Here is a 23,971-nt window from a genome sequence, read left to right as displayed (position 1 = left end):
GTGGTCTGTCAGGGCTGACTTTCCAGGGAAATAATCAAAACAACTCATACACACACAGCTTTTGCCTGCAGTCTGCTAACAGGTGGGATTCCACAATGATGGAACTTCACAAGATTTTTTAACGAATAAAACAAGCCATACACATAGTCCTCAGAAGAGTGATCATTTAATAATTTTATGAATGGCATGGGTGAAGCCTGAGTCATGCTTGGTCTGTCTGTAGGGTGTGGAAAAGGTGGGGGGTAGCTGATGTGTGAAGAGACAGAATCAGGATCCAGGAGATCTGAACGGTTCGGCGCTAGTAACGCACCCCTTCCTCCTGGGCTTATCCAAATCCTAAGCATTCTTCCAATTCTGCGTCCAGTACACCTTGCTTATAAATCTTTTTCTGAATCCCATTTGAAGTGACTGATTTCTTATTTGAACCACAAAAGCGTTTTGGATATGATACTCTGCTGGCCTTTATTCTGTTTAGTGTTACATGTATCAGTCAGGATTCTGGTGGGAGCCAGATTGAACTAGGTAACCAAGGAGACCTTAAGAACTATTTACTAAGATAAGGGCAGGGAAATCAGCACAGAATGGTATAGTCCCCCAGTACCAGCTTCACTAGGCCTAGAGAGACAAGGGGAGGGAAGGAGCGGAACCCCAGGGGGGAGCCCTGAGGGCTGCTCCCAGAGGCGCTGTGGTCTCCCGCCGCTGAACTTGAGGGCGGAGGATGGGAGATGAATCCCTCCCATCCTCCATCTCCTGCTGGTGTCTCCTTCAGAGGGCAATCAATGATTTGGGGGCACAGAGTTAAACTGGAGGGTGGATCTGGAGGCATTTAAATATCTACAACAATATGATGACTAATAAGTATTTGACAATATTACTCATTTCTCTACCTGCTGAATACAAATAAAAACCCTTTTGTCTTTCTCTTCAGCGCACATCCTCATTCTGTCTCTTCTCACACATTTTGAAAGAATAGTTGGTTCTTGCTGTTTCCATTTTCACTCTTACAACCATTGTAGTCAGGCTTCTGCCTCCAACACTAACAGCCAAATTGCAAACTTTAAGAAATGCACTCCTCATCAGTTACTTCCCTGGGTAAGACTCCTCATAGCTCCCGTGCTGCTTAGTGCAATGCTTTTTCAAGTGTGGCCCTGAGATCACTTGTATCAAAAATCACTTGTGATTGTTGTTATAAATATAGATTCACAGTGTCTACCTAGCACCTTCTGAACGAGGGCCAGGGAACCTGTGTTTTTGCCCAGGCTCCTTCTTACTCCCTACCCCCGCTACCGTCGGCGTTAGCTTTTTAAGGGGTCTCCATATGACTGAAAGGCTATAACAGTGTGATGTATTTTTTAAATACTTGTATTTAATCATTTAACGGGTTACCTTTAAAATATAATGCAGTGTAATGGTGCCGTTGGCAATATGATCCCAAGATTTGGAAAAATAAAATTCGTAGTGTACTCTAGGCAATAGGGCCCTGAAATGGGACAAGCTTTTTGTTGAATGATGTCCATGTCTCCCTTCAATCCTGTCGTTCATCTCCAGTGACTGTGTGTATAACCTCATGTATAGACAGTGTCAGGAGTCAGAATGTGGGGTCTTTCCTGAATGTGAGACCTGCCCCTTGAGAGGCGTTGCCCATCCCCCCCATTCCTACTACAAGCCTCCTTTGAGAACCACTGGCCCCCGAAGATAGGGATAGGCCTAGAACCTCTTAAGTGTGGCTTTTTTTTTTTTTTAAAGGATAAATTCTTTTTTTTTTTTTTTTTTAAGATTTATTTATTTATTTATTTGAGAGGGAGAATGAGATAGAGAGAGAGAGAACATGAGAGGGGGGAGGGTCAGAGGGAGAAACAAACTCCCCGCTGAGCAGGGAGCCCGACGTGGGACTCGATCCCGGGACTCCAGGATCATGACCTGAGCTGAAGGCAGTCGCTCAACCAACTGAGCCACCCAGGCGCCCTTAAGTGTGGCTTTTTAAAATTTTTATTATTATTTTTTAAAATTATTTTTTATTATCATTTGAAGCTTGCCCCCGGATTGGCTGAAAATATTATTATTTCCTTTTTTATTATTCAGAGCCCCCTGCGTAGACCAGGCAGTATAATGCCAAAGGCCAGGAGAGTAGGAGTGCTGGAGTGGGGATTTAAATCCCGCTCTGCTGCTGGCAGTACCTATGGACTCACTCACTCAGTGCTCCCTCCAGTATGTTTTCCTGTCTTTTCACTCCCTGCCTTGGAGTAAGCTTCTCCTCTGTCTGCAGTCATCCCGTTCAGGTTACCTCTCCCCTCGTCTCTGCACTCCCACCAGCCCCTCCCTGTCTGTGGAGCAAAAGCCCACTATCGTCCCGATCTGTCTGTCTTAGGAAGGAGTTAATGGGCACATCTTGGGGTCTTTCCCCTTTCTTCTGGCCACTTCTCAAATGTGCATATCCTTCCAGCTCTAGGAGGCAGTGGTGGGATAACCCCCCCCTTTGGTTTCCGGGGGATGTGGCCCCCCTTGTTGATGAGGCCTCCCAAGCAACTGCCTCATGCCCCCTCCTGCTTTAGCCTGCTCTGATAGGCCCTGTACCACCTTTAAACAAATTATTTTATTTGCTCGTTTTACACCTCTCCCTGCTGGGCTATCGGTTGCTTAAGAATAGGGGCCTCCTCTTACTCATGTTTGTATCCCTCATGCTTAGGACTGGCTTAGACCGTGCCTGGAGTCGGTAGGACTCCTGTGGGGACGAGCACAGGTGAGCACCAGTGATCATCGTTCCGCAGCGGTGTGGCCTTAGCATCGACGGGTCTTCTGCAAGCGGCAGTGGCCTGGTCTATAAAATGTGGCAACCGGTGGGCCCTGCCCCATGAGGAGGTCGTGCTCACTGCGCACACAGCGGACGCTCGGTGTTGGGGGCCGGGAAATCAGTGGTGGCCCTTGACTGGATGAGGCGCTTCCTTGTCTTTGCAGCACAGCTGGCTAAGAGCTCTGCAAATTGGGTTCAGGTCCCCCCGTGACTTGGTCTCCTCCAGCGGGTCGCTACTGAGCCTCTTAGCGGCCGCGTAGCCCTGAGCGTCACAGGCCTGCGTTGTGAGGCTCACTGAAGACCCCACAGCACATCCCTTGGTTAGAAGGAAGCTCCAGCGACTCTTTTGGCTGACTTTATTTTCTTCAAGAGGGTTACTTAAAAGGCGACTGGTAAAGCATTGAAGAATTTTGGAGGACTGTGATGATTATTCAAAAAGGAAATGAAGATAACCATGAGAGGTACCAGTATTCTCAGCTACATGATTACAGTGTCTGGCAATAAGGGGTGATTAGGGGTGATTGAAAAGAGAAGCTTTATCAGCATTGTTATCAGGAGATTCAGAATAAAGAAGCCTTCAGAGGGCATAATTGTCTTTATTCATGAAGAACAAAGGGCTGCCACTTTTGGTGCTACGCCCTCTCCCCTTTCAGCTGGGCCCTTCCAGAAGGACTCCTTTGCTCTATCTCCCCCCTGGCCTGGAACCAGCCAATCCAGGGAAGCCCGGCCAGCAGCAGGTTCAACACTGGATTCTCTTGGACAGCCAGTGTCCTCGTGGAGTGGGGAATCTAGGGGACCCCTCCCAGCTGCCAGCCAGATGGACCTCACTCTTACGTGAAGGCCCAGGCCTCTGACCAGCTCACCTTGCTCTTACTAGGCACTGGACAAAAATGTAACATAATTTCTGTTTTAATCCATAATCCCATAGAAACTTTCTTAGGTTTTAGAGGATTTCTGTGCCAAAGTAGGTGTTCGTGGAAGGTCGGATTTACAGATAATATATGATTTTTTAAATTTTATTTTGGATATACTTAAGTTACTCAGTTACGTGTATATTGAAATAACTCTCTGCTTATACAAACAAATTCCAAATCCTTTTCTTTTTTTTAAAATTTTTTATTGTTATGTTAATCACCATATATTACATCATTAGTTTTTGATGTAGTGTTCCATGATTCATTGTTTGTTCATAACACCCAGTGCTCCATGCAGAATGTGCCCTCTTTAATACCCATCACCAGGCTAACCCATCCCCCTACCCCCCTCCCCTCTAGAACCCTCAGTTTGTTTTTCAGAGTCCATCATCTCTCATGGTTCGTCTCCCCCTCTGACTTACTCCCCTTCATTCTTCCCCTCCTGTTATCTTCTTCTTTTTCTTTTTTCTTAAAATATGTTGCGTTACTTGTTTCAGAAGTACAGATCTGTGATTCAACAGTCTTGCACAATTCACAGCGCTCACCATAGCACATACCGTCCCCAATGTCTATCACCCAGCCACCCCGTCCCTCCCACCCCCAACCACTCCAGTAACACTCAGTTTGTTTCCTGAGATTAAGAATTCCTCATATCAGTGAGGTCATATGATACATGTCTTTCTCTGATTGACTTATTTCACTAAGCATAAGACCCTCCATTTCCATCCACGTCGTTGCAAATGGCAAGATCTCATTCCTTTTGATGGCTGCATAATATTCCATTGTGTATATATACCACATCTTCTTTATCCATTCATCTGTCGATGGACATCTTGGCTCTTTCCACAGTTTGGGTATTGGGGACATTGCTGCTATAAACATTGGGGTGCATGTACCCCTTCGGGTCCCTACATTTGTATCTTTGTGGTAAATACCCAGTAGTGCAATTGCTGGATCGAATGGTAGCTCTAATTTCAACTGTTTGAGGAACCTCCATACTGTTTTCCAGAGGGGTTGCACCAGCTTGCATTCCCACCAACAGTGTAGGAGGGTTCCCCTTTCCCCACATCCCCGCCAACATCTGTCGTTCCCTGACTTGTTAATTTTAGCCATTCTGACGGGTGTGAGGTGGTATCTCATTGAGGTTTTGATTTGGATTTCCCTCATGCCGAGCGATGTGGAGCACTTTTTCATGTGCCTGTTGGCCATTTGGATGTCTTCTTTGGAAAAATGTCTGTTCGTGTCTTCTGCCCATTTCTTGATTGGATTATTTGTTCTTTGGGTGTTGAGTTTGATACGTTCTTTATAGATTTTGGATACTAGCCCTTTATCTGATCTGTCATTTGCAAATATGTTCTCCCATTCTGTCGGTTGTCTTTTGGTTTTGTGGACTGTTTCTTTTGCTGTGCAAAAGCTTTTTATCTTGATGAAATCCCAATAGTTCATTTTTGCCCTGGCTTCCTGTGCCTTTGGCGATGTTTCTAGGAAGAAGTTGCTGCGGCTGAGGTCGAAGAGGTTGCTGCCTGTGTTCTCCTTTAGGATTTTGATGGACTCCTGTCTCACGTTTAGGTCTTTCAGCCATTTGGAGTCTATATTTGTGTGTGGTGTAAGGAAATGGTCCAGTTTCATTCTTCTGCATGTGGCTGTCCAATTTTCCCAACACCATTTGTTGAAGAGACTGTCTTTTTGCCATTGGACATTCTTGCCTGCTTTCTCAAAGATAAGTTGACCATAGAGTTGAGGGTCCATTTCTGGGCTCTCGATTCTGTTCCATTGATCTATGTGTCTGTTTTTGTGCCAGTACCATACTGTCTTGATGATGACAGCTTTGTAATAGAGCTGGAAGTCCGGAATTGTGATCCCGCCAGCTTTGCTTTTCTTTTTCAATATTCCTCTGGCTATTCAGGGTCTCTTCTGGTTCCATACAAATTTTAGGATTATTTGTCCCATTTCTTTGAAAAAAGTGGATGGTATTTTGATGGGGATTGCATTGAATGTGTAGATTGCTCTAGGTAGCATTGACATCTTCACAATGTTGATTCTCCCAATCCATGAGCATGGAACGTTTTTCCATTTCTTTGTGTCTTCTTCAGTTTCTTTCATGAGTATTTTATAGTTTTCTGAGTACAGATCCTTTGCCTCCTTGGTTAAATTTATTCCTAGGTATCTAATGGTTTTGGGTGCAATTGTAAATGGGATCGACTCCTTGATTTGTGTCTCTTCTGTCTTGTTGTTGGTGTATAGGAATGCCACTGATTTCTGTGCATTGATTTTATAGCCTGCTACTTGCCTGAATTCCTGTATGAGTTCTAGCAGTTTTGGGGTGGAGTCTTTTGGGTTTTCCACATACAGTATCCTATCATCTGCAAAGAGTGAGAGTTTGACTTCCTCTTTGCCGATTTGGATGCCTTTGATTTCTTTTTGTTGTCTGATTGCTGTGGCTAGGACTTCTAATACTATGTTGAATAGCAGTGGTGAGAGTGGACATCCCTGCCGCGTTCCTGACCTTAGGGGAAAAGCTCTCAGCCTTTCCCCATTGAGAATGATATTTGCTGTAGGTTTTTCATAGATGGCTTTTATGATATTGAGGTATGTACCCTCTAACCCTATACTCTGAAGAGTTTTGATCAAGAAAGGATGCTGTACTTTGTCAAATGCTTTTTCTGCATCTATTGAGAGGATCATATGTTTCTTGTTCTTTCTTTTGTTAATGTATTGTATCACGTTGATTGATTTGCGGATGTTGAACCAGCCTTGCGGTCCAGGGATAAATCCCACTTGGTCGTGGTGAATAATCCTTTTAATGTACTGTTGGATCCTATTGGCTAGTATTTTGGTGAGAATTTTTGCATCCGTGTTCATCAAGGATATTGGTCTGTAATTCTCCGTTTTGATGGGGTCTTTGTCTGGTTTTGGGATCAAGGTAATGGTGGCCTCATAAAATGAGTTTGGAAGTTTTCCTTCCATTTCTATTTTTTGGAACAGTTTCAGGAGAATAGGTATTAATTCTTCTTTAAATGTCTGATAGAATTCCCCTGGGAAGCCATCTGGCCCTGGGCTTTTGTTTCTTGGGAGATTTTTGATGACTGCTTCAATTTCCTTAGTGGTTATAGGTCTGTTCAGGTTTTCTATTTCTTCCTGGTTTAATTTTGGTAGTTGATACATCTCTAGGAATGCACCCAGTTCTTCCAGGTTATCTAATTTGCTGGCATAGGGTTGCTCATAATATGTTCTTATAATTGTTTGTATGTCTTTGGTGTTGGTTGTGATCTCTCCTCTTTCATTCATGATTTTGTTGTTTTGGGTCATTTCTCTTTTCTTTTTGATCAGTCTGGCCAGGAGTTTATCAATCTTGTTAATTCTTTCAAAGAACCAGCTCCTAGTTTCATTGATCTGTTCTACTGTTCTTTTGGTTTCTAGTTCATTGATTTCTGCTCTGATCTTTATGATTTCTCTTCTCCTGCTGGGTTTAGGCTTTATTTGCTGTTCTTTCTTCAGCTCCTTTAGGTGTAGGGTTAGGTTGTGTATTTGAGACCTTTCTTGTTTCTTGAGAAAGGCTTGTATTGCTATATACTTTCCTCTCAGGACTGCCTTTGCTGTATCCCAAAGATTTTGAACAGTTGTGTTTTCATTTTCCTTGGTTTCCATGAATTTTTTTAATTCTTCTTTAATTTCCTGGTTGACCCATTCATTCTTTAGTAGGATGCTCTTTAGCCTCCATGTATTTGAGTTCTTTCCGACTTTCCTCTTGTGATTGAGTCGAATCCCTTTCTTTTTAAACAGTTTTTTTTTTTTAAAGATTTTATTTATTTGGGAGAATGAGAGAGAGTGCGAGAGTGAGAGCACAAGTAGGGGGGAGGGGAAGAAGGAGAGGGAGAAGCAGACTCCCTGCTGAGCAGGGAACGTGATACAGGGCTCAATCCCAGGACCCCAGGATCATGACCTCAGCTGAAGGCATGATGCTTACCAACTGAGCCATCCAGGTGCCCCCCTGAATCCTTTTCTTTTTGAAACTAAATTATATGTAGACCTATGCACATGAAAGATATTTAGGTGATACTTACCTTTTTTTTTTCTTTTTTTAACTTATTTTACTTAAATTCAGTTAGCATAGAGTGTATCATTAGTTTCAGGTGGATACTTACCTTGTTAAAACTGAATGGAGAGAAAGGCTCTGCCTTTTGCAAAACCACTAGTCTAGTGGGTGCCCAATAGTGATTGAATTGAATGCATCTAATTTAACAGTATTACATTTCAGAGATAAATGTAAAGACCTGCAATGAATTTCTAGAAGTTGTATGTATAAAAGCAGAATTGCCTGAGACCAGCATTAAACTGTCTGAGTAAACCCTGGGAGTTTTTATTTATTGGAAGGTGCCATTTAGCTGACCAGGTCACAGCTTAGGTGAAGTAGTAGTGCCAACATAAATTCCAAATGCACATGTCTAGAGGGCACCAGGCAAGGAATGTAAATGAACGTCAGTGTAGATGCAGCCCTTATAGGAGGCGTGGACAGCGTGGCCATCTGCAAAGCCCATGCTCACTCTAAAAGAAAGCCCTCACTCCATTTTGCTGATGGTCACCAAAGCTGATTTTTCAAGGGAAGCTGGAATGCTAGATTTCTGTGAAAATAGGATTTTTAAAATTTTGGCTGAAATATCCTTAAGTTTTCTTTTTTTGAGCTCGAACAACACGAACAAGCCAGATTTAGCTTATTGGCCATTAAGAAGTAGGTAGCAGTTTCTGTTGCAGTGGACGGTGGTCAATCCGCTCTGAAGTTTATTGCCCTGGAACAAGAGTAGACCAGATAATAACTATAGCTGGCACTCAGGACTAGAGAAGGCTGGAAACTCATGCAGTAGTTGAAGAAGTAATTCTAGATTTCATCACTTCGTAATTTCATCCTTTAATCGGCCAACAGAATTTCAAATTATGTTTTCCCCAACTAGTTTTTTTTCCCTTGGGAGTGGGTTATATTTTGAATAATTTATATATAATGAATTATATATAATGAATAATTTGAATTAATATCCCTTTATTTTTTTATTTTTTATTTTTTTAAAGATTTTATCCATTTATTTGAGAGAGAGAGAGCAGGAAGGGGCAGAGGGAGGGAGAAAGAATCTGAAGCCAACTCCACACTGAGTGCAGAGACCAACGTGGGGCTCGATCCCACAACCACGAGGCCACAACCTGAACAGAAACCAAGGGTCAGATGCCCAACCGACTGCACCATCCAGGTGCCCCAGAAAGTTAATATCCCTTTAAAGAGGGAAGGTTGGACTCTCACACAACTATCATTTCATTCTTTTTGCAGATCCAGTATTACAGTGATTAACTGATCTAAGTTGTTCAGGCTGTCTTATGGGGTGTGACATTAAAAAAAAATGTCTAGCTAATAGAGAATAAAATAATATTTGAAAAGGTCTTGATTGCTTTATAAGCCCCTACCAGTTTTTCAGTTTTTTGGGAGTGTACATTGAATTTTGGCCAGAGTATTTTGTCTTGTGGTAACTATTCAGGCTTTGGAGTTTAAGTTTAATCTACAGTTGCTTCACTGTGAGTCTTAGCGTGCCTTTTCTAATACTGGACTGGCACAGCTGTTCATGTTAGCTGATTACCAAGAATAGAAATGACGAAGACTGGGTGTCTGAGTAGAGCCAAGAAGTTGAAGGTAGAGGGCAGGGTGAAGCTTCCCTTGCTGGTCCTTAGTATCTTCGGAGATAGTTAAGGGGTCCTTAGTCTAAGATGATAATCCTGCTATGAGGTGGTTTCTGTACCTTTCCTACAGTATCAGACTAATGTGTCTTTTCCTTTTGTTCTTGTAAAATATTGTTAAATCACATAGTAAAGGAAAGTCTTGGTGTATTTGGCATCACGAAATTGAGCTTCAGCCTTCCATTGGATTTGAATGGAAATTCCGATAAACTGTTCAAAATTGAAAGAATTTTGGGTATTGTCAAACTGTATATTTGTTACAGTTTTCAATATGGATTGGAAGGATTCCATTCTAAAGTGGTTTCCTTTTTTTAAAGTACAGGAAATATAAATTAATGGAGAAATATGCTGTTCTAAGAAGGTTTTTGGCACAGACTCAGAGTTTACCACATTGGACTATAAAGTAATTTATAAAGTAACTTTGGTAGCCAACACTTGAGTAGATTTAAAAAAAAATCCTCAGAATTTTAAAGACAAAAGAATGTTGGGACCATTTCAGCAAAGACAAAATAAATTGGAATAATGCCCAAAGCTGGTCCTGGATTGTTTTCCTTTTTGTATTGATTTTATTGAAAGCAAGGGCCTCTGGAAAATAATGAAAATGTTAAACCGCATTTCCCTATTTTGTCCCTAATTCTAGATTAGGTAAATGTATGATATTGAAGGTTTAGCTCTTGTAAAATGAAGAACGGCCCTGTAGGTCAGTGTGCCTTGGCCAGGTTGGTGACATGGATTAGCAAGATTAGCCATCTCTGTGTTGGACAACAAACAGTGTGCAACAGGGCAAGGCACAGCAAAGGAAAGCCAAATGTGTTGTGTATTACTGTTAAGTCATATCCCGGGAAGGTGGACCGTGACCAAAATCCAGAGCCTTCTCTGAAACTGGGAATCAAGTAAACTAGGTAGTAGTCACGTAGAAGACAAACCTTTGACAAACTGGTATCCTTTGAGAATGATTATGGAAATTTGTAAATTGTTGTAGGGTTGTGGTCTGCGGTGAATGTTGGTACTTTTAGAATACTTTTTTTTAAGATTTTATTTTTTTTGAGAGAGAGAAGAGAGAGAGCACGAGCAGGGGGTGGGGAGAGGGAGAAGCAGACTCCCTGCTGAGCTTAGAGCCAGATGCAGGGCTCGTTGTGGGGCTTGATCCCAGGACCCTAGGATCATGACCTGAGCCAAAGGCTGATGCTTAACCGACTGAGCCACCTAGGTGCCCCGACTTTTAGAACATTTTTTTAAAAAAGGAAAGTTGCTGGGGTGCCTGGGTGGCTTAGTTGGAATTAGTTTGGATAAGGCAGCTACAACAGAGAATCCCAACAGTAAGCTGTTGACTTAAAAATAGTCATTTATTTTCCTCACGTAACAGTTTTGATGCAAATGGTCTAGACTGGTGGATAGTTATGCACCACCTGGTCCTACAAACACCTGTGCTCCTTTCAACACATTGTTCTTCCACCTGGGGCCTTACCATCAGCCTGGTTGAGGCTGGTTTGCTTACGACAGTGGTCCTTAAGCTTGGGGTGGCATGAGGATCCCCTGCTGCACTTGCTGAAAACACAGATTGCTGGGCCCTATGAATAGGTTTCTCATTCAGTAGGTCCAGGTTGGGGCCTGATAATTTGCAAGAGGAGGGGATTCACAGATGTCACTGCCACTGCCCTGACGACCGTACTTTGAGAACTTGGAGGGTTCCAGGGGAAAGGGGAAAGAACCCACGTGGTCACAGTTGTGGGCCAGAAGTGGCAGATACATACCACTGTGACTCATTCCTTTTGCTAGAGCTTTGGCACATGGCCACAGGTCACAGCAAGGAGATGGTTGGGGGGGGGGGGCCTTGGCTGGGGGCTGGTCAATGTCACCTACCTGGGCAGCCACGTCCAGCTACAGTTCTGTGACTGGGAGAGCAGGGCAGGCTCCATCACACTCTGGAATCATCTAGGGAAAAGCAGCTGTAACTCAGGTTTGGATTGGTCATTCAAGGTAACATTCGAGACAAAATCTTGAAGGATGAATTTTCCTGGCATCCCAGAGAGGCTGTGCAACGTGCATTTGAGGAAACTGTTTGCAAAGGAAAGCAGGGCAGGCTCACTCCTTCAGTAAATACTGATTGCTGGCCAGGCTTTGCGTGAGGCCTCGTACAGCAGAGAGTGAGAGGAGATGGGCAGGGTCTGATGATGTCGCTGATTAAAAAGCAAACATGCTTCGTGCATTAAGATTCCAGTGGTTAAGATCATAGGTGCCAGGGTCAGCTTAGGTTCAGTTGTGGTTCTGCCATGGAGCGTCACAAGCCACGTGAGTCGCTTGGGCCTCGCTCTTTCTGTACCACAGAGCCAGCGCTCCATGAGCAATGGTGCCATTGCACCTTTGGTGAGCACGACTCGTGTGAAATGCAGTCTTTGCTGGGAAGTCTCTGGTGGGTGGCCATCTGGCTTCTCCTTGAACCCTTCTGTGATGGAGAGCTTGCTCCTCTGTTGGGGCAGTGAGTTCCATTTCTGGATAGCTGTACCTGTGAGGGAGCTTGTCATCCTGTGGCCCATAAACTTTCTGAAATTATCCAGAAATGCTCTGTTTAAGCCCATTTCTTTATGGTTACCTTTTAGGTCATTGGAGACATTCCATTCTTTCTTTACATGGTTGGCTTATGGGCAACTACACTTTAGTAAATTAGGTATCAATACCCCGAAATCTTCTAATCTGGAATGCATGGGCTTATGGATGAACACTTGTGCTCTCCTGGGGTGGATGCCCCACATCTGGAGATTCAGTTTCCAAGTGTTGCCCTCCTGAGAGTATTGCATTGTTGGCATACTTGTTTTCAGATTTATTGCTTTTTCCCTCTATTATTTACTAATATGTACTAAAAAATAAAATTACTGGTTGAGTAATGGAGGATGTTCTCATAAATGATACATTTGGGACAATGATAGAAACCATTGAGCATGCCCCAAATGCCACTTCTTTTCGACCCAGTGGCCTCCTTGTACACAGCTGGCTGATTGTGGGTTCAGGTGTGAAAAAAAGAGCATACCTGAAGAACATGGATGAAATGCTGGAAAAGTGTCATCTAAGACTATGTTTAAATAGGGGTCCATCAAATCACATTTTTAGTTAAATGTCTAATGGCTGAATGGTTAAAATCAACATTGAGTTAAAGCTGAATATTATCCAGGCAAATCTTGAGAATTTTTTTGTCTTCCAACTCCTGAAAATGTTTGACGATGTCTTCTAATTATTTCTGCAAACATTTGTTTCCCTCTGTAGCTTCAGAACAATAGGAATTCTCTTCTTGAACATTCTTATGAAGACTGTTGACTTGAGGTTTAATTAGCGAGAAACAAAACAGGTTTTGGATACCCTAGTTCTCTTTTATGCCTTCTTTTTCTTCATAGTTCTCATATATTTTTATTGTGTATGTATGATTCATTATGGTTATTATTGTGAGTTTAGAGTTTTTCTGCATGTGAAATTGAGATAGCAGAGCTGATTATTCTGTTTTTAATTCATTCTTACAAGATGTGTAGAATTCCCAAATAGAGCATTTTCATTAAGAAAGGTCATTTTTCATGACTTAAATGGAACTAAATAACTAATAACTTTTGTACTTATTATAACAGCATTTTACTCTTGTGGCAAGAAATATGTAGTTATATTTTACCTGATAGATTAGTAATATATAAATCCTGTAAGGTGAATTTACTCCAAGTTAAATGTATAGTGCTTACCTACATATATTTGAAAGTTAATATTCATCGTGAAGAATAAATGTGAATGACATGCATTGTTTGTAAGGTTGGTGTTACTTTGCTGCTCAGAAATAATGATAGGTTAAGTTATCTCGTGAGATAAAATTGAGATAAATGAGAAATTCAGGGATACCAGGAAATAGGCATCAGGCCTTTTGGCCTTTTACAGGCCAAGACCCAAACCGAAGCAGAACAGTGGTTTTGTGCTGAGTAACAGGGCAAAACCAAACTTCAGTTTATCTGTAACTTGAAAAGTGGGTGAAATTAGGTATTTCATTTATATATATATATATATTTTTTTTTTCTCTCCTCTTTTTGGGAGCTGATTCTTCTTATATTACATATAAATTCATTTGATATTTATGCATTTTTTATTTCATTTTTGTTTTTACCAATGATGTATTATGTACCCTAATAGGCAACTGAACTTAGCTTGTATATTTTCTCTTTGATTTAAAAAGTAATACATAATTCATTGTGTAAAATTTATAAGATACAGAGTATAGAGATGAAAATTGGAAAATCACACATTATTCTTCAACTCAGACTACTTTTGCTGACTCGTGTGTGTGTGTTTAAACAAAATTGAGTACATACCAGAATATTAAATTTTTGTAACCTTTTATTTTTACTTAGCATCTTGAAAATCATTTCCAATTTTATTAAATTACTTTTCAGAACCTATGTAATGTTCCAACATTTGGGTAGTATATAGTTTAATATTTCTCAGGTTGTATATAATTTTTTGCAGTAAATTTCCTTATATATACATTTGGTACATATGCCTGTTTGTTTCCTTAGGATAAGAAGTTTCTTAGATGTGAGACAATAGGCGAAATTACTGTTTTTTTAAAACAATTATGAGAACTTTTCATTTTCTCTTAATTACCACAGTTTATTTTCTCCTTTAATATTTTTAATCATGTTTTCACTTTTGAAAATTTCTTCAGACTTACACCCTTTAGAAGTTACCTTGTCTAGGAGTGCCTGGGCGGCTCCGTTGGTTAAGCGTCCGACTCTTGACCTTGGCTCAGGTCTTGATCTCACCATCCTGAGTTCAAGCCTATTAAAAAAAAATAATAAGTTACCTTGCCTTGTTCTTCTGTATGGGAATGTTTTATGTGTAGGCAGGTTGCCAGTGCTGCTCAGCTTGGGTAAGGGTCTGCTCACAACTGTGGACATGCTTCCCCCACTCCCCCGCCTGTAGCACTTGGTTGAAGGGATCGAGAAGAGGCCCTACCACAGATGGCATGTGGCCTTCTTGTATACCTTGCCTCTGGCTGGCACTCAGTGAGGTACTCTTCTGTACTCTGTTTTTAGAAGTGTTGGTTTACTAGGTTGTTTCCTCGACTAGACTGAGTAAGATCTTTGCTGCAAGGACTAGATCTCCTGCATCCCTCCAATGGGCATGCCTGCCTCTGCAGGTGTTTGTCAGATGTTTGCATTGCATACAAGTTTAGGATGATACTTCCAACTTTTAGAAAAATGATACTAAATTAATTTTTAAGCCTCCAAACCATTTGGAAGTCTACCAGCAGGTTTTTTTGTTTGTTTGTTTTTAAAACAAATCAGTTACTCAAAAGCATTTCTAGAATTTCAGTATCATGCTTAATGTATTCATGGTATTTGCTTACATGTTCTCATTCCAGGCTCATATCTTACTCCAGTTTGTGTGGTGTTGAGTTAGACTTTAACGTGAAAAGGAACTGTGCCAGTTACGGATTGGATGGTATGGTCAAGGGACGCTGGAGGCTTGGTATCTGCCTGTCTTGTGCTCAGAAGTCACCCAGAGACACCTCTAATGAGGTGTCATGGGTTAATTGAGCAGATATGTCCATTTTTCCTTCATCCTCCTTTTAGTGAGTCCTGCCTCATGTTTCTGAGAATAATAGGAGGACTCCACACTTCCTTGATTCTCTGCCTGCACATGAAGAAGAAACAAAAAATTGTCACATTACTTTAGGAAATGTAAAGAAAGTGACGATAGATATTTAGTACTAAGTCATAGGTCCTATCCCTGCTCAGGGCCCCCTGGGGAAGTCTCTTCTTTTTGAGACTAGAATCCCAAGTCCTGCCATAATTGGGCCCCACCAACTTGTCAAACCTAATTTCCTACAGGTTTTTCCTCCTTTCTCTTTCAACTACACTGGCCTTCTCACAGTTCTTTGAATATCTGAAGCATGTTCCTACCTCAGGGCCTTTGCACTTGATATTCCTGCTGAAGATATCTGTATAGCTTAGTCCCTCACTTAAAGTAGCTTTCTGCTCAAGGCCTTCTAAAGGAGGCCTTCTCTGATCTCCTCATTTGAAAATAGAAACTCCTGTCATTTTGGGGTACCTGGGTGGCTCAGTCGATTAAGCATCCGACTCTTGATTTCTGCTCAGGTCATGACCTCAGGCTTGTGAGACTGAGCCCTAGGTTGGGCTCTGTGCACAGTGGGAAGTATGCTTGAGATTCTTCTCTCTCTCTCTCTCTCTCTCTCTCTCTTCCTCTGCTCTTCTCCCCACTCATGCTCTCTTCTCTCTCAAAACAAATAAATAAAATCTTAAAAAAAAAGAGCCTTCTGTCATTTTCCTCTTTCTGTCATATTTTTAAAAATATTGACCTTACATTATTTCATACATTTTCACATTATATATTCATTTGTTTGTCTGTTTCTCTTACTAAAATGTAATCTCCATGAGAAGAGGGACTGTTTTTTTCCGCTAGTGTCTGGGATGGGGCCTGGCACATAGCAGGTGCTCAATAAATATTTGTCCATTGTATTAATGAACTAGGAACCTGATATATGTATTTTTTAGGTTTTTGTTTCCTAAAGCTAACCAAATATAATTTATCAGCAGCCAATGATAGAACAGATGACCTGTCTTAGCATTAACTTCTATTTCCTTTTTGTCATTTCCCTTTAAGATTAATGCATTATCAATTCAGAAACGTATTTTTTTCCTGTTGAGAGCCAGTGGTGGGAAATGGTGGTAGTGCTGCTTTTTAGGTAGGAAACCTGGAACTAGTTATGTATTTAACCTCTAAATAGAGACACCTCAGTTCCTTTGTATGTAAAATGGAGATAATGGTAATGTTGGAGTTTTAGGATTTAGTCATTAATAACTCCCTCTTGCCAAATTTAGAACAGAGAGAGAGATTTGCAAGAGTCAGAAGACATGGATCGGATTGTCAGCCTTACTGACAGAAGCTGGATTGGAGGTGGTGACGTTGAGGTGCTGCCGTGCAGGGTTCCCAGTGCTTTACTCCCGGGAGTAAGTTTAATTCCCCTAGTGCAGGCAGAGCTGGGTGTCTGCAGATTCCCCCCCAGAAGAAACAGTTTCCCCCGTAAACTTCCCAAGTAGGGAAGCAGCCTGTAGACTGGCAGGTTTAAAGAAAGCCCAGAACGGGTTGGGAGGCTCAGTCAGTGAAGCGTCTGCCTTCAGCTCAGGTCATGATCCCAGGGCCCTGGGATCGAGTCCCACAACGGGCTCCCTACTCAGTGGGGAGCCTGCTTCTCCCTCTCCCTCTGCCTGCCGCTCCCCCTGCTTCTGTGTGTGCGCTCTCTCTGTCTCTCTGTCAAATAAATAAATAAAATCTTAAAAAAAAAAAAAAGCCCAGAAGTTGAGTGAATCGCTCCTCCTCTGATTGGAAGGAGTAGGTAGGGCAGGTGCATTACTAGGAGAAAGATGACACCCAGGGAACAGAGGGTCCCCCCAACAAGTACTACATGGTGTGATGAGGACTTTTATAAGGTCTTTTCTCTGTGTAGAGTTTGGAACACAGAAAGTGCTGAATCACTGTTAGCCACTATTAGTGCTGTAACACCTGTGTTTATTGTGTGACTTATACAGCAGTTATCATACTGGACTGTGATCTTTTTTTTTTTTTTTCCTGCGTACTTACTAGACTAGATTGTAAGCTCTTGGGAGAAGAAATTCTTCATTATCTCCTGACTCTCCGGTGCTAGATGATTTCGTGTTGGCTTGTAGCCATCAGTGACTAGATATTTGAGAAAAATGGCATAGTGAAAGCATATGGGTATTGGAGTCAGAAAAAGGTATCTGCTTTAAATTATTTTTAAGCTAAAGAGATAGAAAAAAGTAAACACCAAGAAAGGAAGGTGGACCTATATATATATATATATTTAAGATTTTTAACAATCGTAGTTAAAACAATTTCTGTTTCACTGAAGAACCAAGTAAGCAAAAACAACACAGACCCTGAGTATTTCATTTTGTCTAGATTTTACTGTGTTTCTTTTCTTCTCGTGAATGGTTAGTGGTAACGAAGTTAGGCTCCACTGCAGATTGATGAATAATTTGCAGATGTTAATATTAGAATGTGTTTTCTAATTAAAAAGTAAAGACAAAGTAGGAGAAATTAACACTGAGAAAATACAGTTAAGTCTTTTTTGGATATATCTCATTAATGTGAACAGTCAGTAAATACTGTAGGGAAACATGTATGTATGTTGATAAAATTTAAGAAGACAGTAAGTTTTGGTCAACGGCAGATAACATTACCAGACAGTGGTTAGTTCTCCCATCTGTCTTCTCTGTTAGGCATCCTTGAGTTGGAGCTCCTTGTCCTCAGCGTTGCTTCTGTTTTCGCAGTCTCTGCGGCCCATCAACGTTGTCACACATTGTTCTGACTGAGCCTAGTGACAAGATGCAAGATGTAATGAGGCTGGCGCTCCCTTCCAGGGTGGAGAACTTTACCTGTTCTAACTCTGGCAGAAGCAGTCTACCTCTGTCTTCACCCTGGCGCTTCCCTGGTCTTTTCCAGTCACAACTGCACTTGCACACTAAAATGTCATCTGGCGAACACTTAAGACAGGGTCTCAAAATCAGGTGTGGTGTCAAGATCTGGATGGCCACAGGGAGGGATAACAGCCCAGGGATTGTCCTGCTTTACCAGGCGAGGGAGGTTTCACCTGAGCCCCTGAATCACAGGACCTAGAACCTTCCTGGCAGTTTAAGTCTCATGGTTCAGAATTAGCCTTTGTATATTGGAAAATGTTGATTTTTTTTCATCGTTCTTTCCCCAACTGTTATAAATCAGTCATATGCACATTGGGGGCAGAGTGGACCGAGTGTGATCTTTGGTTTTGGCCTCAGCTTGAATCTGACTCCCCTACTCTCTGACTTTGGCACATTTGAATTTTCTGAGCTTCCATTTCCTCATTTTAAAAATGGGGTTATTAGTAACTGTTTTCCAGGTTACAGAGAGCATTATTCAGGTAATGGAGGCTACCAGATACCTTAGTACATTGTAGCTGCTCAACAAATGGCAGCGATTACTGATCATGCTTTCAGAATATGGGCAAATTGTGTGAAAGAGTGCCCACTCTGTGCTGGGCGCATGCTAGTTCCTTCTCAGATCTCACATTCACTCCCTTGCTCCTCCCAACAGCACCACAAAGCTCGCTTTTGTTGGGATAGACAGCGTTGGTGCAGCTGTCCCCATGCCTCCAGGCCCTTCCAGCAGCTGAGCCCTGGGGCTCTACAGCTTGGATCTGATGACTTTTGTACTGGGTGGTTCTCACTGCAGTGTGCACACGGACACATAAGTGCTTTCAACAGGTGGTTACTTCTTTTTTTTTTTTTTAAGATTTATTTATTCCAGAGACAGAGAGAGAGAGAGACAGAGAGTGCATGAGCAGGGGGGAGGGGCAGAGGGAGAGGGAGAAAGAAAGAAGCCTACGCCCTGCTGAGTGCAGAGCCTGACGTAGGGCTCAATCCCTGATCCCTGAGATCATGATCTGAACCGAAATCAAGAATTGGATGCTGACAGAGCCACTGACAGAGCCACTGAGGCGCCCCAGGGTGGTTACTTCTAAAATGAGTGAAGGTATATGATGGAAATGATTTTGTGTGGATTTGCCAGCTTTCTAACTTTTTTAGAATTATGTATGTTTTGAAAATTACTTCTTCTGGGACACAGAATGGAACCCTTAAAAACTGACAATTTTCGTTGGCAGCTAAACAGAAAATTCGTTTGTTTTGTGGGTTGGGGAGTGTAAGGTTTTAATGGTCATTTCTCTTTTGGGAGAAAAAAAAAAAACTTCCAAAGACTTAGTTTTAGGCAGAGAAACAATCAATTTAAATTTAAAATTAAAAACGTTTTTTCTTAATAGCTTTCTGTCCTTTAAATTTGCTAATTTAAAATTTTCTTTATATAAAATTTTTTTATTAAAATTAATAATATTGCCCGTTGTAGAAATTTGGAAAGTATATTGCTAACTTAAATTTTGAATTCCAAATCCTTAGGAATAACACCTACACTTTTGAGAATTTATTTTTCTCTCCTTTGGATAATTGTCTTCTGGAGCCTTGTACTTTCCATCTCCACCTTGGATTGATAGCTGTATCAGCTTGCTGCAACATTGTCATTCTGCAGCTTCTTTTGACTGCATAAATGAGCCAAATTCATTGTTTCTTTAAACCTGCGCCATCTTTCTTGCTTTAGACTTTTATTTTGCCGAAGCACATCTCCAACTGGCTTCCTAAGAAAAGAGCCCATGGAAAGTCAGCTTTCTGAGTCTTTATGTATTTGAAAGTATCTTCGTAAAATTTTAGGTTGAAAATAGCTTTCCCTTATAACTCTTAAGGCATTGTGTTGTTATTTTACGCATACGGTATTGATGATGAGAAGTCTGATGCTACTCTGGTTCTCTTAACTGTGTAGTTGACCTGATTTTTTCCCTTGAAGATTCACAGGATTTTCTGTTTTTCTTGATGATCTTTAATGATCTCAGTGTGGATTCTTGGTAAGTTCTTTCAGTTTGATGACTCATGTTCTTTAATTCTGGGAAATCCTCTGGAACTGTTTCTTAGATAACTTCTTCCTTCTATTTTGTTGTTTTCTTTCTAGAATTCTTATTTGTTAAATGGTGACATCTTGGATGAATTAAGTCTATATATTCTCTCTTGCTATTCAATGTCTTTTGGAGACTTCCTTTAACTTTGTATTTCAACCTGTGGTAAATTTTACTTTCCAAAAATGGTCACAGCACTGTTTCCAGTACTTGTCACTTCTTATCAAGGATGGAGCTCATTTCCTTTCCCCTTAATCCCGGACAGGTTTGTGACTGCTCCAACTAACAGAATATAGTGGAAGTGACGCTAGGCGATTTCCAGGGTTAGGTCATTAAAAGGCCACAGCTTCCACCAGTATGTGTGGCTCTGTTTCTGTCTCTGTTTTCTCTCTTTCTCAGAGTGCTTGTCCTTGGAACCCAGTCACCACGCTGTGAGGAAGCCCAGGGCTCATACAGAGGCCAGGTATAGGTGTTTCAACCGACAGCCCCAGCAAAGATCTCAGACGGCAAGCACCAATGATCTGACATGCGAGTGAGTTGAGTCTAGATAATTTCAGTCCTTGCCTGATGCCAGAGCAGGGATGAGCTCTGCCTGTCCAACTATGCTCAAGTTGCAGCTTCGAGAGCAAAAGAAATGTTGTTATTTGTTTTAAGCTACCAAGTTTAGGGCAATTTTTATGTTATCAACTTTCTCATTTCATCAGTCATGTGTTTTTTAAAATGTTTATTGAAGTATAACTTACATACAGTGAAATGCACAGATCAGAAGTGTATCGTTTGATCTGTTTTGACAAATGCATATGCACCTATGTAACCCATATCCCAGATAACTAACCCTCATGAAAGTGAACTTGGTAGACCAGACTGCTAGGTGATGAGTTGAAAGAGATTAATTAGCAGACCCCAGTCCCCTGCCAGCCCCTGGCAACCACTATTTTACTGTTTCTATGAGCTTGGCTTTTTTTTTTTTTTTAATTGAACAAATAAATGATACTATGCAGTAAAAAAAAAAAAAAAAAAATTAGCTGGAATTTGGCAATGGTCTATATAGGATAGGAAGCCATTTGAGTTTTTTTCCTTAAACTTATTTTTGGACATTTTTAAATTTACAGAGAGTTGTGAAGATAGTACAGAAAGTTCCCATATAACCTACATCTACTTTTTCCTGTTGTTAATATATTAGTATGGCCCTTTATCACAACTAGTGAACCGACATTGGTGCGTTATTAACTAACTTCCATGCTTTATTTGGATTTCCTGAGTTTTTACTTAAGGTCTGTATTACCTTGGGCTGCCATAACAAAATACCATAGATGGAGTGGCTGAAACAACAGACATTTATTTCTCAGGGTTCTGGAGGCTGAAGTCTGAGTTCAGACCGCCAGCATGTGGGGCTCTGGTGTGGCCTCTCTCCTGGCTCATAGACGGCTGCCTTTTTGCTGTGTGTTCACATGGCCTTTCCTTGGTGCGTGCATGTTTGGGGAGGGGAGGGGTGCATGGTGGGAAGTGAAAGAGAGAGAGAGAGAGAGAGAGAGAGCTCTCTGCTATTGCTTCTGATCAGGGCACTAATCCCCTGAAGAGGGCCCCACCCTCATGACCTCATCTAAACCTCATTAACTCCAAAGGCTCCATCTCCAAATCCCATCACATTGGGGGCTTAAAGCTTCAATGTATTAATTTGTGGGGGATACAGATAATACAGATAGATATTCAGTTCATAACAAGGTCCTTTTGTGATCCAGGATCCTATGTAGAATTTTCCATGTTACATTGAGTTGTCGTGTTTCCTTAAAACCCCCTAGACTGGGATGGTTTCCCAGACTTTCCGTGGTGTGGATGACCTGACAGCTTTGAGGAGTGTTCGTCATTTTGTAGTGTGCCCCTCAAGTGGGATTTGTCACGTGTTTTTCTCATGATTAGTCTGGGCTTGTGGGTGTTTGGAAGACTACAGAGGTGCAGCATTGTTTTCATCACTTCACATCAAGTGTGTGTACTTTCAGCTTGACTTATCACTGTTGGTATAATTCTGATCACTGGGCTGAGGCCCTGTTTGTCCGGGTTCTCCACTGAATTCTCTTTTTTACCCTCACTTTCCACATTATACTCACTGGAAGAAGTCATTCTGAGCAGCTCACACATGGGGGCCTCCTGGGGGGGTGCAGTGTGCTGGGGGGCAGAGCCCGTGGTGTTCAGGGTGGGGCAGGTGTGCTGGGGGGCGGGGCCGGCAGTGCTTGCTGATGGATCTGGGTGCACTGGAGAGAGAGGAGTGGGATGAGACCTGCTCCTAGGTGTTTGGCCTGAGCGCCTGGCAAATGCTGGAGGAGGGAAGAGAGTGGCTTTGGATCGTGGGAAGGGATGGGTATGAAGGATTTTCCTTTGGCTGTGTTAATTTGGAGTTGCCTGCTAGATTTTGAAGTAGAAATGTTGAGTAGACCATTGACTGTGAGACTGGAGTTCAGGATAGGGGAGGGCTTGGGATTCAGTTAAAGAATTCCATTGTGCTTTCACACTAAGAATTTGGTTTGATAGAATAAAGAGCCTGTGGTAATTTGATTAGAATGATGAGAAAAATTAAAATCAAACAAACATCCTTTCTGAGAGCGTTGTGAGTAAAAAGAAGAAAACAGGTGATCTTTCAGTCAGCATCAATGGCTCTCTGTGTCTGACTTTAGGTCCCAGCTAATACGGCCAGTTGAGCAGTGGAAAACTCAGAATTTGATGTGGGCGTTATAAGCTATCAGGAAAAGACATTGGAAATTTTAAGTTGTTTCCCAGAGGAACTGTGTACATATGTTTTGGGCCCTCAAAGACAGCCAGTGTCCCAGTGTATTACATTTTCTTCCTTAGAGGGATGCCATTCAGGAGTGGGAGGGCTCTGAGCTAGCTGCATTTTCACGTAGCTGCCAGTCTTCATTTTCTTGACGCAGAATTCTTCCCCAGGGGAGCCTCTCCCTGCATTCCTGCCCCTTCTCCACCCTGAATCTTCAGTGGCCAAGGACGGCAGCTGGCTTTCCCGTCTTGAGTCCTCTCCTGGTGATGGTGAATGTAGGGAGGCTGAAGGCTTTATACTGTTTGGTGCCATAATAGGAATTTTAAGAGACATTTGGCAGTTACGCATTAAAACTACATGACCATGTGACCAGTGCCACAAATGATGTCAAGCTTAAGTTGCTCTATGGGAGTCGGTAGGTTGTTACTTAGAAAACAAATTTAATAATATTGGGGGATTTACAGTTCTCTCCTTTTCCCTTCCATCCCCCAAAGTTTTTTACTTATTTTTAGAGCTTTTTGTCTGAGTACGTCCTCCCTTTCCTGGGGATTTCATTTTAAAAATTAGATTTGCAGGGGATTAGGAGCGATCACCATGTTATTAGAGGATGATGAAATCCTCACCCATACTTACAAGTTCAGGGAGAACTTTTCAGGCTCCCTGGGTGCCCCTCTCTGAACTCATTCAAGACAGGAGTAACTTCCAGAATTTGGGACTTACCATTTCCTTTTAGTAGTTGATATTAGCCATGAACGTGTGTACCTTTAAACAGCATGGTGTTTAGTTTTGCTCAGTTTTGACTTTTGACCTTTATTTAAATGACTTATACCATATGTTTTCTTCTGAGTCTTGCTTTTTATTTTATTTATTTTTAAGATTTTATTTATTTGAGAGAGAGAGAGCGCGTGAACAAGGGAGGAGCAGAGGGAGAGAGAGAAGCAGACTCTGCGAGCCCAACACGGGGTTGGATCTCACGACCCTGAGATCATGATCTGAGCTGAAATCAAGAATGGGACGCTTAACAGACTGAGCCACCCGGGCGCCCTGAGTCTTGCTTTTTAAATCAATATTATGTTTGCCAGATACATTTCTTTTGGTAGGTTAGCTGCAGTTGTTCATTCCCACTTCTGTGGAGTGTGACTATGCTATAACTTATTTGTGTTCTCTCCCAACCAAGGCCTTTTGGGTGGTTTTCAGGTTTTTACTATTTATAAATAAGGCTGTAGTGAAGT

General features: G+C 41.8%; 1 protein-coding gene across 2 annotated transcripts in view; it reads left to right on the top strand.

The window, feature by feature from the left end:
- MBOAT2 (membrane bound O-acyltransferase domain containing 2) overlaps positions 1–23,971 on the top strand; it is a 120,415-nt gene that overhangs the window by 5,318 nt on the left and 91,126 nt on the right. The window contains exon 1 of one of the 2 annotated variants that reach the window (XM_027621232.1): positions 20,369–20,501. The exons of the other annotated variant lie outside the window; for it this stretch is intronic. Coding sequence (XP_027477033.1) covers positions 20,496–20,501 — 6 coding nt within the window. The 5' untranslated portion in view covers positions 20,369–20,495. Of the gene's footprint in view, positions 1–20,368; positions 20,502–23,971 lie in introns of those variants that run through there. 2 annotated transcript variants of the gene reach the window in all.

Source organism: Zalophus californianus, chromosome 8 (genome assembly GCF_009762305.2).
Source record: "Zalophus californianus isolate mZalCal1 chromosome 8, mZalCal1.pri.v2, whole genome shotgun sequence".
NCBI classification, from domain to species: Eukaryota; Metazoa; Chordata; class Mammalia; order Carnivora; family Otariidae; genus Zalophus; species Zalophus californianus.
The sequence above is the reverse complement of the archived record's forward strand: the minus strand, read 5'-3'. Positions and strand labels throughout refer to the sequence as shown.